This window comes from Channa argus, chromosome 18 (assembly GCF_033026475.1).
Source record: "Channa argus isolate prfri chromosome 18, Channa argus male v1.0, whole genome shotgun sequence".
Classification (NCBI taxonomy): Eukaryota; Metazoa; Chordata; class Actinopteri; order Anabantiformes; family Channidae; genus Channa; species Channa argus.
In genome coordinates this window covers 10,343,244-10,359,330 of record NC_090214.1, presented here as the reverse complement: position 1 = coordinate 10,359,330, position 16,087 = coordinate 10,343,244, and the positions used below count along the sequence as shown (strand labels likewise).

The following is a 16,087-nucleotide window of genomic DNA, read 5'->3' as shown; positions in this document are numbered from 1 at the left end:
ATTAAAATCTCTTGTGTCTCATTTTGTACATTGTCTGTATAATCACACTGTGTGAAGTTTAAGCATTATCTAAATTCCCTTTTTTCATGTCAGGTCAGCGAGGCAGGCGTCCACAGGCCACATGTTGGCGGTATCCATGGGCGGAGTAATGATGGTTCCTATTCGCTGGTTTTGGCTGGGGGCTTTGAGGATGAAGTGGTGAGTTGTTTGTAAAGATATTGCACAGTTGCAGACAGACAAAGTAGAGGGATTTACCTTTACTACAGTATGCAGATCGTTATGTTTTAATTTGTGTGATCTGTTGTAGGACAGGGGAGATGAGTTCACCTACACAGGCAGTGGAGGTCGTGACCTCTCTGGAAACAAACGGATCGGAGAGCACTCTTTTGACCAGACCCTGACACACATGAACAGGTGAACAGTCAAAGATGACCTTCCAACTTAGACACTTTTAATCCTAAAGGTATCATTCATTTAAGGGGTATAGAAATGTCCACCTTTTTTCATTAATTTCTGAAAAGTGGTCAAACTTGTATTATTAAAACATTTGATCTGATATTTTATCTGATAGCTATTGTAGTTAAACAATCATATTCTGGGTCAGGATTTGAAATGGACCCAAATGATCAGATTTACATTAAAATGTAGTAATTTGGCAGACTCTCATTCAGAGTAACTTACAAGCAAAATGGCTAAGTCAGGGAGAAGACGGTGAAAGCTCTGGCAGATGTGAGTACCAGATAAGGAAGAACAGTAGAGAGAAGCACAGTTGGCAAGAAGGATTATAGAGCTGAAGGTCAGGTAGGAAGTTGCTGTTGAGGAGCATATTGAGAAAAGGTAGGGTCAAATATTACTGATCTGTAAAGGGCAAATGTATGTGCCCTGGAAATGGGGAAGATGTCGTCTTTAAATCTTCCTGGAGTTAAATCTCATTGATTCTTTTGAAAAGTTTTCTAAATAAATAAGAGTCATGAATTAAAATCCACTGATTTATCCATCTGTTAATATCAGAAATCCTTGGGCAAACTGCTGAACATTAACTTCTCTCCCTTGGATCCTGACTTTTGCAGGGCACTGGCCTTAAACTGCGATGCACCACTGAATGACAAAGATGGGGCGGAGTCCAGGAACTGGCGGGCAGGAAAGCCAGTGAGAGTTGTACGCAGTTCAAAAGGTCGACGCATCAGCAAATACGCTCCAGAGGAGGGAAACCGCTATGATGGTATTTACAAGGTATTTTTGCTGTAGCCAAGATCTGCTTACTTCAAGTAAGCTATATAAATACAGAGAAACTGCCACAGATATAGAAGTATAGAGAAGGCAATACTTCACATACACCATCCTTAATTTTGTGTGTGGTTGTTGGTTGGTTGTAGGTTGTAAAGTACTGGCCAGAGATAGGAAAGTGTGGTTACTTGGTGTGGCGGTACCTCCTGAGACGAGATGATCTGGAACCAGCACCGTGGACGCCTGAAGGATTGGAGAGGATCAAAAAACTGGGGCTTGTTGTTCAGGTTAGACTGTGACCTGTGGACACTGCAGATATTGCCTAATTAAGCTTAATGTTATTAATGTATATTTAGATAAAAAATACATTATGCATACTGTTTGTTTTCATGTGTATCACTATCACCAATTAGCTTTCATTTGCATTAATTCATATCCAGTTATTAAATGTGAAAATAAAAAGCTGTTCTCATGTTTCTTCCTGTGTGTCTGCAGTATCCACCAGGATACTTGGCGGCCATGGCGAATAAGACTAAGAAGGAGGCCTGTGCCAGACCTGGACGTGGCGGAAGGAGTAAGCACTATCCTGGCAGGGGAAGGCCACGGAGACAGCGCAAGATTAAGGAGAAAGAAGAGAATAATGAAGCACAGGAGGACGAGCAGCCACTGGCGGGTGTGAAACAGGACGGCCCACAAAGTAATGGAGAGCAGAAGACAACCAGAGATAGTGGTGGGTGCTTTCACAGTTGAAGCTCAAAGCAGGTCAGACAAGGTGTTATGAGAAGAGGACAGGTGAGAACAGCGTTTGCAGTGAAACTTAATTTCAGATAGCTAGTAAAGTCAAATATTTAATGTTTGTTCAATAAAAACTCTTATTTACCCCAGGCATGCATCACTGTAAACACTGATTGCTTACGTTTATGCGTTTTTGTTTTTTTTTTAAAGAAAAGCAGTTTTTTCCGTTTTTTAATTCTTATTTCTGTGTTTACACTAGAATCGCCACCAGCAGCAGAGCCTCCCTCTAAACGGGTGAAGATAGAGGAGACCTTCCAGCTGTCAGAGCAGCAGCAGCAGTTAATCAGAGAGGACACAGCCAACAAGAAACTCTGGGATGAAGCCATGGAACATCTTAAAGAGGGACCGGTATGAATACCAGTAGATACATGTTAGGCTCCTTAACAACAAAACATATTACACAACAGCTTCTTAACAGAGAACTTATTCAATTTCACTGATCCCTAAAGTTAAAATTCGTTCAGATCCCGTTTAATCATTTGATCACAAGTTATAAACAAATGATTAAGTTGTCTGTTCAGTTGTAACTTAGTGTATGTTTCCCGCCTTTTTTTTCGTCTTGTTATGTGTTTCTGTTTACATCTAAAGAATTTTCTGCGCAAGATGGAGCAGATCTTCATGTGTGTGTGCTGCCAGGAGCTGGCCTTCCAACCCATCACCACCATCTGCTTGCACAATGTTTGCAAGGTATGTATTGTGGTGTGTTATATGTATATGTATACTACCACTTAGCAAAATGTGCCTGTTAACTTCGCCTGCCGTCCGCTCTTCTCAGACTTGTCTCCAACGGTCGTTCCGAGCGAAGGTGTACACGTGCCCCGCCTGCCGTCATGACTTGGGCAAGGACTACGTCATGACCCAAAACAAGACACTTCAGATGCTGCTTGACCAGTTCTTTCCCGGCTACAGCAAAGGTCGATGAGGTTGAAATCACATTTATAAGTAGAATACATACATATACGCACATAAGCATCCATTCTGTGCACCCACATATACTGTTAAGTACCTAGAGCTCCACTTTAAAATGCATTGCGCACACATACTGTACTTACCCATGGGCAAATGTATATTGCATATACAGCCATTTATGTATACAATCATTCATACACAAACAACCTCAGTAGGGACTGACCTCATCTGTTGAACGTGGACTGTCTCCATTAACATCACCAGCCTGAAATTCAACCAAGAACATTTTTAATCTCCCTACTTCTGCCACATAAGCGCACATATACAAAAACGCACAAAAGGAGCCCTGGCTCATGCTCCCTCATGCCATCTCAACATATTAGCTAATTTTTTAGTTTTGCTTTCCACTGTTTGTCTACTGATTCAATAAATTGACACACAGCACATTGTTAGCATGCAGATTTCACCCCAGCAATATCAAGTAATCAGCCATTAGATTCCTGCCAACCTATACGCATTTTGTGTACCATGCATGTAGTTTTACACCAAAATACTGAGCTAAGCAGAGTAGTTTGCTCAGCTAACAAATAAAGGTGCTATGTTAACTCTGTGATTTAGACACAGTGGGACTGGCGATTTCACAAGGCTGCAGGAGACACTCAGATGAGATAAAATCCCTGTGCAATTCTCAGTATGAACAAATGACTGAAAGATGCCCACAGAGTTGGCCTGTAACAGTCAGTCAAATAAGGAAAATTAAGATTTTACATGTAGTTATGTATGAAATGAAGCACACAATGGGTTTTATTTCCTCGAAGCACATTATTCTTTAAGTCTTTCTTTTGTTGGCTAATCAGGAGCCTCTCCTAGCATCCTGCTAGATGCTCGTGTCACAAGGACTAATGCCACTGCTTTGCCCTGAACTAATAAGAATAGCAAATGTCTCACCAGGGGCGAAGTCAGTCCATTTGCAGGGAACAGAAATTGGCAGCTGTGTGCAGTCTGTTTGAAAGATATCTTGCTCTAGGAAAATCACCCTTTTACACACTTGGCATAGCAGTGATCAAGAGGCATGACTCTGTCCTTAAATTTTAACTGGAGTCAAAATGGCGCATTTCTTTCTAAACATGCCAAAGACAAGAAGCTGTAGAGCAAGTGAGGGCGGAAATCTTACAATATCTGCCTTAACAAATTCTAGCAAGAGTAATTTCATGCCTCAAAATAAAGTGCAATATGCGGCATACAGAACTCTTAACTGCATCTTTCTTTAGGGAGGCACATTTGTATCCCAGCAGCTAAAAATAATTGTATAATATAAACAAAGCTTTCACTATTGACTCACACTCGTAAGCCCAATTGAAACCTTTAACACTGTCGAAATACTTTTTTATTAAACATTAACCCTTTTATTTATCTATACATAAACTTCCCACAACCAGCGTGTATTCCCATGCACATTTTCAGTCTGATGGCATTAACAACATAGGTAACTATTTTGTGGTATTTTCGTTTGTCTTCCAGAGAATCACAGTGTAATCTAGTGACGTAATGGAAATGAAAGATTTAGCGCAGTGCTATGAAACAGTTGCAAAGCGTGAGTTGTGCTGCCTGTACATTCATTTCAGTGACTCCTGAAAGGGCACACCATGGTCGTCCCTAGTGTTACCAAGCAACCACAATCAAGCAGGACTTCACACAAAGATGTTTAGCATATTTCGTGCTCAGCAGATATTCCTCTGCTATTGTTCTTGATGTTAGTGCTCAGTATGAAAGCTCACCGAAGAGCTGGGAGCATGATCTGCCTCTTCGTTTTACAAAAATGTGATTAGTTATTGCACAGCCAGGATGAGAATATGATGAGGATTATATGTTGTTACTGCTCACCCAGAAAATGGAAAAAATACAGGTATCGCAGTTTGTCATGGTTGACCCCTATTTCTGTAGTGTGTGGAGCTGTCAATAAGTTGGCATTCAATGCCCAATTATTGTCCTTTTGCTGTTCACCTAATCTTTTTTATCAGACGTTAGCTGATTTGAAAAAATACCTTTTGGCTTTTTAGGTTTGTTATGGCTGCTTGTATTTAGACAGCGTTTAACATCTAAAAACCTCTTCTCTGAAATAGGGTGAACATTCTAGTAGAAAAGAGATGATTTTCTTCACAGTGAAGTATTGAAAGAGTTTTGGTTATAGCTTTGTTAATAAAAAGGCAAAAGTGAAAGCTTTTCATCGAAGCCTATGTAAGCGCTTTTCTGTCCCTCCAGGATTTAGGACCTTTTACTTTTGGGATTGTGACTTCAAATGTCTGATTTCTTGACAACTTTTCTAAAATGTTGAATGTTGCAGTGTTTTTGAGCATTTTGTTAAACTATGGGAGCAAGATACAATTACAAAAGTCGTTGTGAATTGTATGTGTGTATTTGTGTGTGTGTGTGTGTGTAACTGTGATTAATTCAAAATCACTTGCAACAAATTCACAGGGATTGGTTGAATTTGTCTAATTTGTTGGAATTGCAGCGTTGCAATTCCCAGAGGGACTGGCTTTCATTAATATACTGTTGTTTTTTCAGTAGGTCGTGAGTTTTGTTTTAAGACAATACAAAAATGTGTGTGTATATACAAAACAGTGTTCGTCCTACAAAGAACCAGAAACTTGTAATTTCAAAATCAGAAAATGTGTGAGTAAAAACATTTGGTTATTCAAACTGTACAGACAGTGGACCTCCACTGACTTCATTAATAGATAGTTTTATATTTGTATGCAAGAGAAAAAAATTAGCAAAGCATTAAATGCCACAAAATCTCTTAGATGTGTGCTGTCCTCAGGTGCAAAAGACTAAAGATCCACAACTTTGACTTTTATTTCACGTCTTAACAAACCTTAAGACTATTCCATGACTTTTTAAAATGGATTTTGTTTGAGTAAGATATTCAACAAAACACGTTTTTGGGTTTATTATTTAACTTTTCTTATAAGCTACTGTTCAAATCTTTGAAATGCACTTTAAAGCTTAATTAGACATAAATTAGTACTTTGTTTTAAGAACAACTCCACAACATGTCTTAAACTTACAGAAAAAGCCTCTTTTAGTTTTATCTTTCCTTGCTGCATTTTCTTTACAAGACCCCAGATACTCTGATCATTTCAAACCTTAAATGTTTTTGCTGTCGCCCCACTGTGCCACATGGTATTAATCAGGTGACTGGAACGATTGCGTGAGCCTTGTTACAATGTAATGGCTGCTCATCCTTTCCTGTCTTTTACTACCACCGTGATAAACAAATATTTTGTTGACAATAATTATATGCATTGCTGCATACACAGGCATCTATAGCCTGTTTAGTATTGCATATGTGCATGAAGACTGTTTCCTGCTTTTTTTCTATCTTGAACAACTTTCTGATATTAACAAGATTTTCCAAGGTTGATATGGTACTTTAAAATGTCCAAGGTTGGCAGGTTTGATAGTAACTAAAAGAAATACATCCCATGGAGAGCACATAGACAGCAGCAGAAACTCTGCACTCATCTGTGATCTGGACAGAGGTCACAGGTCACCTGGAGTGCTGATAAGTTATCCAAAATGGTCTCAACACTTGAGTTTTATGGGAAAATTTAGCCCTTGTTCACTAACACTCTGTTATTCACCTGTAACAGTCCTCAAGGCACAGCCATGTTTTGCGTTTCTTACTTTCTGCTGACATTCAGATCAGAGATGACAGCTGTCAGATCCCCCACCCCCCACTTCCTCCTCTTACATTGGCAGGTTGTTTGTTTGTGGTGATGTCCTTGTTTCTGTTCTATCAGGATTTTTATTTTATTTTATTTTTTTCATCAGCAAAATGCAAGTACAAATGCTACTATGGTCTTTAAAGCTAACTGTGATGTGCATTACTTCCACTGTTGTTCAATCTCGTTCGAAGATTATTTTCCTGCGTTGACTGGCAAAGCTAAAGACTCCCCTTTCCTTCTCTGCTGTGAACTTCGCTCCTCTGTTTTGCTGTCTTCTGCCCTCCGTGAACCTACAGTACTAACAATTTTTAGACTTCTTGTGGATGCTTGGCTTCAGTGCTGTGTTGCTTTTATTTTTATTGCACTCTATTGAAGAATAAAAATTTGGAAAGTCACACTTAATTTTCCTAGAATGCTTACTATTATCTATGTCCGTATGCCCCTTTTTTATTATTTTAGTTGCTTCTCTTCTATTTTAATCATTAGTCAGTTTATGTGGCAACTTCAATATTTGCAGCATACACCAGTCTGAGTTTATTTGCTTCATATTGTGATCTGAAATTTTATACATGTCATAATAATACTTGATATGTATCTATTAAATATTTGGATTCCAGAAAAAAAAAGTTGTCTTATTGTCCTGTATTTTACAGATTTCATAATACTCCCTCACTCAACTTAATTCAGTTAAGGTAATTAAATGGTAAATGGTCTGCTCTTATATAGCACTTTTCTACCTATTGGTAGGCCTACTCAAAACACTTCACACTGCTTCTCATTCACCCATTCTCACTGACAATCACACACACACACACTCACACGCTGATGGGGGAGCTGCTATACAGCTTGCCTACACTCACCAGGGGTACCTCAGCTGGGGTTCAGTGTCTTACTCAAGGACACTTTGACATGTGACCAGAGGAGCCGTGGATTGAACTCCACTCGACTGCTCTACCTCCTGCGCCACAGTCACCACCAATTGAGAATCTGATTTAAAGCTCATTATTATGAGGCATAAATGTCACCTGATACAGCATCTTTCAAAACAAAGTGGGTATCCATGCCCTTTTAGCTTATCTTAATACTTTGTACAAAGTCAAAAGTTATAGCACTTGCAAAAAGGTTTTTTGATCTCTTAACAATGAGGCTTCCTCTACAGGTACCAATGATTTATCAAATTCTGGAGCTCCTTAGACTGAAGCGAGAGAGAATCACTTGTTGTTCTTCCCTAGAAAATGAGGTTAAGACAGAAGCAACCCTTTAAAAAAGGGTAAAGCAACAAAAACTTGGAAAACTGCACACCTTAATCAGATGTGACTTTGGAGCTATGAGTAACTTTGGAGGCTATGATTTGTTCAGAGCTCTGTGGAGCCTCCTGGTGGTTTGAAGACCGCCTGTGCTTGGGTATCTGCCCTGGTCCTCTTTTGTAACTGACCTGATTTTTTTCACTCTGCATTTAGCAGCAAAGATTATGTTTAACACCATTTACATTATTACAAGTGAATAACACGCCATAACATTATTCATAGTTGAGAATATATGTGTATTTGCATATCATGATGCTCTATAACTTCAAGTGGTCCATATATTGTAACACGTCTATGCAGCAGTTACACCAATAAGCTACATTAAAAGCACCTGCCCTTTATTTTGTAAAAACTCCTCTGGCACCAACACAACTCTGACTATATGCAGACATCTGCAGAAGCCATTAGGTGACGACTCCATGGATTATACTCCCATAGTGCATCCTGGTGGCATCTTTTCTCCAGGAAATCACTGCACCGTGTATGGTCCAGTTGTTTACTTGGCCGTTCTAAGACCTTCGTTCTGCATGGACGCCAACCACTCTGTGGCTAAACAGCATGCTGCAATATACTGTTATAAAAGCTATTGATCAGAGCTAGGCTTGGGGGCCCAGGACCCTGTCAATCCTGTGCGCTAGAATACTGAATTCACAGTACACTATTGAAAATGTTGGCAGGGTTTTGAAATGTGTAAATGACTTAAATAAAGACAAGATATTTTTGTTTGTTTTATTATCACAGAAGCACAACAGGTACCACTATGCAGATGAACTCATGTTAATCGGAATGCTCAACCAAAAAAGGAAAAAAAAAAAATAGAGCGACAAAAGATCCAATCATTACATCACACTATTCCAACCCCCCCCCCCCAAACCTCCAAAACAAATTACTTCAAAATTGTCAGATGTACATGGCAGTAAGAAGCAAAAGCACTTTAGACTCTTCACTTTTTCACTTTGTACCAAAACCCTCAATTTTTTATTTGAAATTGACAAATGAAATCAATTTTTTCATTCCACCTATAGTCTATAAAAATTGACCATATATAAAGTACCAATTATTGGGGCCGTCACTCAAAAGTAACATATCAAAAATCCTGATACTTTAAAATATTTGAACTACAAAATAAAATAGTCCTACTGTGAGGAAATTGAAATTTACGACAGAGTAGAAGTCATTATTTGCTAATCAAAGAAAGCTGGAGCACCCACTTGTAAACCTGATGACCTTTTTGTTTTACATTCAAGACAAAAAAATTCTACCATAACAGGAAATAAAAAACACCACAAAATTATAGAGCTCATTTGTTTCTTGAGTGGTGAGGTTGCTATGGCAACTGCTATAGGATTTCAAGTCTAAAAACTAAAGGTTTCCTCTTTATGTGATACCAATTATTCTTTAATGAAAACAGAATAAAAACAAGCAAAAGGTTGATGGTGAAAATACAAACACAAAAACTATATGAAAATGAATACTTCCATACAGGGAGCTATTGTTGAGAGTTTAACACATAGGGTATATATCAGTAAGCTGGGATGGGATGGACAAACATAATGGGAGAAAAAAGGCAAGTAAGCAGGGTGGAGAGGTTATCTAGAGGGCTACTCCTCATCTGAGGAGTCCCTGTCAAAATTGTAGGCCATGAAGAAAACATCGGGTCGAGGTGGGATGAGGGCATGGCCCGGTTTCACAATCTCAAAGCCCAGGAAACTGAAGGTACGCACCAGTTTAGCTGGAAGAAGGCAAAGACAAGTTGTAAGAATGTAGGACAAGTCAGTAAACAGAAGCCCAAATAATGACGTATTATGAAATATGTCTAGATGCCTTAAAATTAAAGTGTGAGGGGAAAATAGGGCTATTATTACATACCACGATCATCTCTGTTCTTGTAAAAGCAGACAAACACGCTAACAACTTTCAGATGTTCTTCAGCAAACTCCAGGAGAGCCGCAAAACTAGAGGAAGAACAAAGGTCAGCAGCTTAGGTTAGAAATGTAAACAGAACTAGAACATGCAGACACAAACACACGTTTATGACTAAATCTAAAGCTTGTCCTGGAACCATTGGAACTGATTATTGAATTCGGTTCTGGTGTTTTAAGGGGAACCAACTTGTGTTTCAATCTTTTCTTTTTAATATATTTACAGACATTTCTAAAATTATGTTTTCATTTTGTCATTATAAAAAGGTACTGATGTAGATTAATGAGAGAAAAAATGAATTTAGGTGGCCCTTTGTGGCTGGGCACGACCACACCTGGTGGGGTAGGATTCAAACCTGTGCCCGTCTGCATCACAACCCAATGCTTTACTACTGAGCCACCCATTTTGAGCACGCCTGCCCGATGCACAAGGGCAACCAGCAGTGGAGGATGATGGACACATATGGCACCTGGCCTGAGAGGCCAAGGTGACGGAGCAGATAGGATGAGCAGTGTGTCGGGAGACCCTGCAGGCGGGCCCCCCTCAGCTGTGAAGTGGGCTTAAATACTTTCTGATTATATGTATAAAAATAGTTGACCTGAGTTTAGTTAACCTGAGGCAAACAGTGAATCACCTGCACACTTTTACATACCATTACGTAATATAAACACTATTACGTAATATATTGAGTTGATTCACTAAAAAAAATTTTAATACAAATCTGTTAATCTCTTACAAAACAAAACGACATCTGTGTACCATTAAAGAACAAGAACTGTTTGTCTTCCAGCTAACAGTCTATTCTCACCTCTCCTTGCTGCCTTCAGGAAGAGGATCATGAGGTATCTCCACATAGAGTGCACTGCTGCTTAAAACAGCATCCCACTGTATTGTCTTGGTAACAGTGGGACGACTTTGGAAGTGGAGTATCCCAGGGCGACCATTCCCTGCTGGCTCCTCCGTTACAGTCAACTTTCGGTCCTAGAACACAAATGTGATGCATATGTGAAAACAGTAGTGAATGACGGAGATATTACAGTTTGACTATAATAGAGGTGTGGCCCAAACAATTACATGCGCACATGGGCCTGTTTTGTACTCTTGGTTAACCAGTAATCAGTCTAAAACAGAAGCCTAAATCTAATTAAGAAATCTAAAAGAAAAAGGATAATACTTTGCTGCATAGTGTTAGCTGACTGAATTAAATAGCTTCTAATCCTGGGTAAACAAACATGATCACATGACAGAAAACTACGACAGTTAAAACAGGAGGAGCTAAAAACGTTACACAATCTTCCTCTAAAAAGACCCTACTTGTATATTAAAGCTCCTCTGAAAATATTTTAACAATAAATGTGTGTGTCCTGACTTACTGAGTAGAGCGGCTGAGCTGAAGGAGTGTGATCCCGTGTGCCATTCCCTCGCCCACCTGGGATCTTTAGGGGTGGGAGAGGGGCATCAGGAGCACCACAGAGGCCCCGGGCCGCGGGTACTACTACAGTGCAGGGAGAGGCTGGAGATAAAGGAGGAGAGAGAGAAGACATAGGACCACTACAATTAGTGCACTGCATTCAACTACATTAAATTAACCTAATGAATAACCTGTATTATCCACGTAAAACTATATTATTAAAAGGGTAACTTACTGACAAATATTACTTCTTAACCTATTTTTACACAGGTTGATTTATTTGATACCACAGACTTGAATGAAGTTTTGTAAAGTTCTGCAGTATGTGCTGCTAGTTTGTCAGCACCACAGATCATGGGTGGGTTGAGCTAAATGTGATGGTGTACACAGTATTTAATCCACCACCATCACCTTGGAATATTTGGTGGTTTAAGCTATTACCAGAACTGTGACTACAACTAGCTACTTTATCCTTACTGATTTATTGAACAAACAAATGTCTGTACACACTGAAACTGAGAACAAATAAATGAATGCAACGTATGGCTACAACTAAAATATATATTGCATGTTTGTCTGAACAAAATTACAACGTACTCCTGAGACACATAGGTAGCTTTATTTATTTTATTCCCTTAAAAATGAATTGAAACACAAATGTAATTTGGCTTGATGATAGAAGCTCTTTAAAAGTGATCTATCTCAACTTCACCAAAACTAAAAACAAAAACAAAAGTGCACAAATAACACCCATAAAGTCTGATATTAACATTTAGACCAAATGGCTAAAGAGTTTGTGACCATTACAACTTTGTTATGAAGTGCTACCTTTTCAGTAACCGATTCTACATTTAAACTATAATTGAAACTACCTTCGTCACAGGAATAACTTTATGACCCTAATGCAACCACAAGGGGGCACAAGCCAGTTCCAAGTCTGGATAAAAGCAGAGGGTTGTTTCAGGAATATATATTGGTAGAAGGATGCTGAGGTTGGAGCTGCTAGGCAGGAGGTCTAGAGGAAGACCAAAGAGGAGATTTATGGATGTAGTGAGAGAGGACGTGAGAGAAGAGGATGCAGAGGACAGGGTTAGATGGAGGCAGATGATTTGCAGGGGGGACTCCTTAAAGGGAACAGCCGAAAGAAGACTTTCTATGACCTCAATATTATTGGACAACCATTTCTACCACCTGAGCCAGTAATTATGAAAAATAATTTTGAAAACTATACAATATATTAATTTTACCTCTAAATTGTATGATTTGTATGTTATATTAATAATAATAATAATAATAATAATAATAATAATATTAATAATGATAATAAAAAGAAGAATAAGAATCCCAACAACTACAAAAAGAATTCCCTAAGATAAAATAAACTATGAATGTTTTGGTGCTGAAAGGACTTTCAAAGCAAAGCTGAAAAAAATAAACACTTTCTGCTTAAATAGCTGAAATATTAAAAAGCACTGTACAAGAAATAATGTCCTTTATAAGAATAATGTTTTGAAGTTTGAACAGTGTTTCTAGCCGAAAGTATGCGAAAGTAGTTAGGCATCACAAATAATGTAGAGTTTTTAATTTTTTTTAACTCATAGTAATTATCTCTAATAATAATAATAATATTTTAAAAACTCTGCATTATTCATTCTGGAAAAGTAATATTGGCTATTGGGCAAGTAAAACATCCCAGCTACTGGCCTACATGACAAGTGGCTAAAGGTCAAGCCCTGGACTTACATATGGCGCAGCCTGGTGAACACTTCAACTCACGATGTAATAAAGACAATCTATTACTGTGTTTGAGTTGACTAAATGTTTTCTAGCAACGTGCCACAGACAGCTACAAATACACCATTTAAACGTGCCACTGCATCAATAACTGTAGAATAACGCTCTCCGACATCACGAGGCCCGCAGCAGTAAACTGTCATCTGTGGAATAATCAACCGCACTCTGCTTAGCTGGCAATTTTATAGGCCGGATTATTACCTCATGTCATTTTGTGTCTACGCTACCTTGAGGCTTCTAAATGTTACGAATCATGACGTGTTAGGGTTAAGCTTTTACAGATTCCTGGATATATGCTATAATGCTAGATAGAACGTTTTTCCGCTTACCATTACTAATGTCAAATATTTGTCTTTACTTCAAACAACCGAGTCTGCTTGTATTTAAAAGCCATGGCTTTTACATGGCTTCACTCGACAAAGTCATATTTAACTCATGTTTCTTACTTGACGACCTTCCAACTCTTTACATGACCAACCAACTAAACACCGTTTTAACATTGTCGCAAACTAAATAAGTTAAAACGTAATGAAAGTCGATGCTAATTTGTAAGCTACCTGGTTAGTGACGTAACATAAGTACAACGACGTTCGTAGCTAACGTTGGCTTGCCAGCTAGCTATTGCTGCTCAAGTCGCTACCAGACCGACGACTAAATGTCAGTCATTTAATATGACATTTCTTAAAATAACGTCATAACCAACTCCGATTCACAAAATAACAATTATGCTGCGTATTATCAATAAACTGTATTGTTAATCGCGTTCTACTTCCGCTTAAACTCGTTAGCTCGGCTACCCCTCCCCCACATTACGGTTAGCAGCTAGCTAGCGGGCTGACTTTATTTCATTAATTTACTTACTTCCCAATCATGTCACAGATACCACTACTTAGATTCGCCATGATAGTAGTTGGCTGTTGTTTTCCTTCTTTCTCGCGAGCAAAGCAATGACTATTTAGGATCCGCTGGAGGTTGGATTTTACCATCCGGCCTCGGATAGAGACACGACGGGCTGACTGCTCTCGGCTCTGGTCAGTTGGGTAGTGCTCGTGCGGAATGCTGGCAACGCACGGAAAAGAGAACAATCAAGCTACACATACTGACACGTGCCAACTTCCTCTGTGACATTCAATTAAAATTCAAGGTTTTCAAAGTATTTGAAAACAAATCAAGTTCACGAGAACTAGACCCCTGTAAAGAAAATAAAGAAGACATTGACTTTAAATCATTATTATTCTTATAGTTGTGTACTATGTAAATAGTTGGTATTTGATCCATTTAGATTTCAGTTGTAATGGTACTGTAGCCCACTTAATTATTTTATTTACTTTCCAGATGAATCTAAAATAAATCAATATTTTTTCCGGTAGCGTGGCTTTTGTTCCAAAAAGTTGTTAGTAAGTGTTATCTCTTATTGATTACGAGAAATATTGCCAGTCACAACACAGTTGTACAATTAATTTACGTTTGTGCGAATATATAGTCAGTGCCTAGTTCCACCAACCCAAAACAATGTTGCGATATCTAATTCTACGAGACAGGTCAAAAAGATTATTTTTAATTTCGCTTTGTAACCTCTCTGTAACTCATATGGCATATGACTTGGTTTTAACTTTCAAATAAACCAGTTCCTTTTACTTTGAAAGCGGAAACATTGGTAGAACTACAGCTGAAATGGTACTTAATCCTGCTAACGTTAATCAGAAACGTTAAGATGCTAAATAGGGACGTCACCCTAAGTTTACTTTAGAAAAATGGTTGGACCCTAACCCATGATCAGTTAAAATAACAATAAAAACGTTGGGTGTCCCAAGATTGTTCATGATGTTCCCCATAAAGAATCTTAATGTCAAAACCTAAGTTACGTGGCCTCACCGAATGGTTAAACAATTAGCTTCCATTATGTTAGCTGGCGTTATGCTAGCGGCTATGTGTGTTTACGTGGGGGCGTCAAATGGAAAAGTACCAAGGACAGGAGTAAACTTAGAACAAAGGAAAACGCTTCCTATATTATTCCTGATGACCCACTGTTACTAAAATTCTTCTAAGTTTGAACCTACAGAAAAACAGCAAGCTAGTTCATCAGATAAATTCCGTATGTTTGGATGTAACGGTGACATTACTGTTTGAAGGTGGGGAGATGCTGCGCAGTGTTAGAGGACGTCTGCAAGTCTCGACAGTCCACACGGTGGCGACAAAGCGGCAGGTTCACACACTAAATCCTTAAGAGGCCCGAGGTGGAGGAGAAATCAGGTTACTCTTCTGCTGCATGTGTATGCACATTTCCCCTAACTAGTTTTCTTAAATCCATGTAAAAGTCGTTCCCGGATTACCCATGAAAACTGATTTCACCAAGTAGTCTTTCTAATGCATTATAATGTCACTACGGCCAGCAATACTATAGATTTTTACACCTTCAATTTAATTGCAACGGGTTTATATAAAGGTTTGAAATTACATTGTATTTCAAAATGCATTGCCATTTATTTAGAATCGTCTAAAGGTCCAGATGTTATCAATCCATGACCTAACATAATCACACGTAGTTTCCAAGAAAAAAAAGCTGTTGGACTAAACATATATAAATACGTAGGGGTTCTCTATAGACCTGGTTGACTTGGTCATGTTCTAGAAACAACGAATGGAATGGACAAAATCTGAAAACAAAACAAAACAAAAAACAGTGTATTGCAGTCCCTTGCCTAAACACTACTCATCCCAGTCTCACAAAAGTCCACTCTTTAGAAAATAATTTTACAAGTAGTGAGGAAATATAATCACATGAATTCAATCACTTCTATTTGTGTCTACTTTATTGTGTAGATACATAAATGAAAACCAGAAAAACAGAAAAGTGAACACTGTCTTTTATTTTCTACTATGTTTTCTAAACTTGACAGGTTTCGTTACTTTACAGATCCACACTTTAACTGGAAAACGTGAGACCTAAGCCATTAGAGCCTATACAGGATACTTTGGCACAGAATTGA

General features: G+C 38.5%; 2 protein-coding genes across 4 annotated transcripts in view; one reads left to right on the top strand and one right to left on the bottom strand.

Moving 5' to 3' along the window:
- LOC137103752 (E3 ubiquitin-protein ligase UHRF2-like) overlaps nucleotides 1-7,100 on the top strand; it is a 29,837-nt gene extending 22,737 nt beyond the window's left edge. For all 3 annotated transcript variants that reach the window (XM_067484377.1, XM_067484375.1, XM_067484376.1), the window contains 8 exons: nucleotides 94-198; nucleotides 308-414; nucleotides 1,071-1,233; nucleotides 1,377-1,514; nucleotides 1,723-1,957; nucleotides 2,222-2,370; nucleotides 2,611-2,709; nucleotides 2,798-7,100. In XM_067484377.1, the coding sequence (XP_067340478.1) occupies nucleotides 94-198; nucleotides 308-414; nucleotides 1,071-1,233; nucleotides 1,377-1,514; nucleotides 1,723-1,957; nucleotides 2,222-2,370; nucleotides 2,611-2,709; nucleotides 2,798-2,944 (1,143 nt within the window). In that variant the 3' untranslated portion in view covers nucleotides 2,945-7,100. The remainder of the gene's footprint in view (nucleotides 1-93; nucleotides 199-307; nucleotides 415-1,070; nucleotides 1,234-1,376; nucleotides 1,515-1,722; nucleotides 1,958-2,221; nucleotides 2,371-2,610; nucleotides 2,710-2,797) is intronic.
- A 1,584-nt stretch (nucleotides 7,101-8,684) lies between these two features.
- oaz1b (ornithine decarboxylase antizyme 1b) lies at nucleotides 8,685-14,159 on the bottom strand. Its single transcript, XM_067484374.1, is given in 6 exon segments — nucleotides 8,685-9,701; nucleotides 9,839-9,924; nucleotides 10,701-10,873; nucleotides 11,266-11,352; nucleotides 11,354-11,405; nucleotides 13,959-14,159. Coding segments are annotated over 6 exon segments (654 nt in total). The 5' UTR covers nucleotides 14,084-14,159; the 3' UTR covers nucleotides 8,685-9,570.
- Between the last annotated feature and the right edge of the window lie 1,928 nt (nucleotides 14,160-16,087).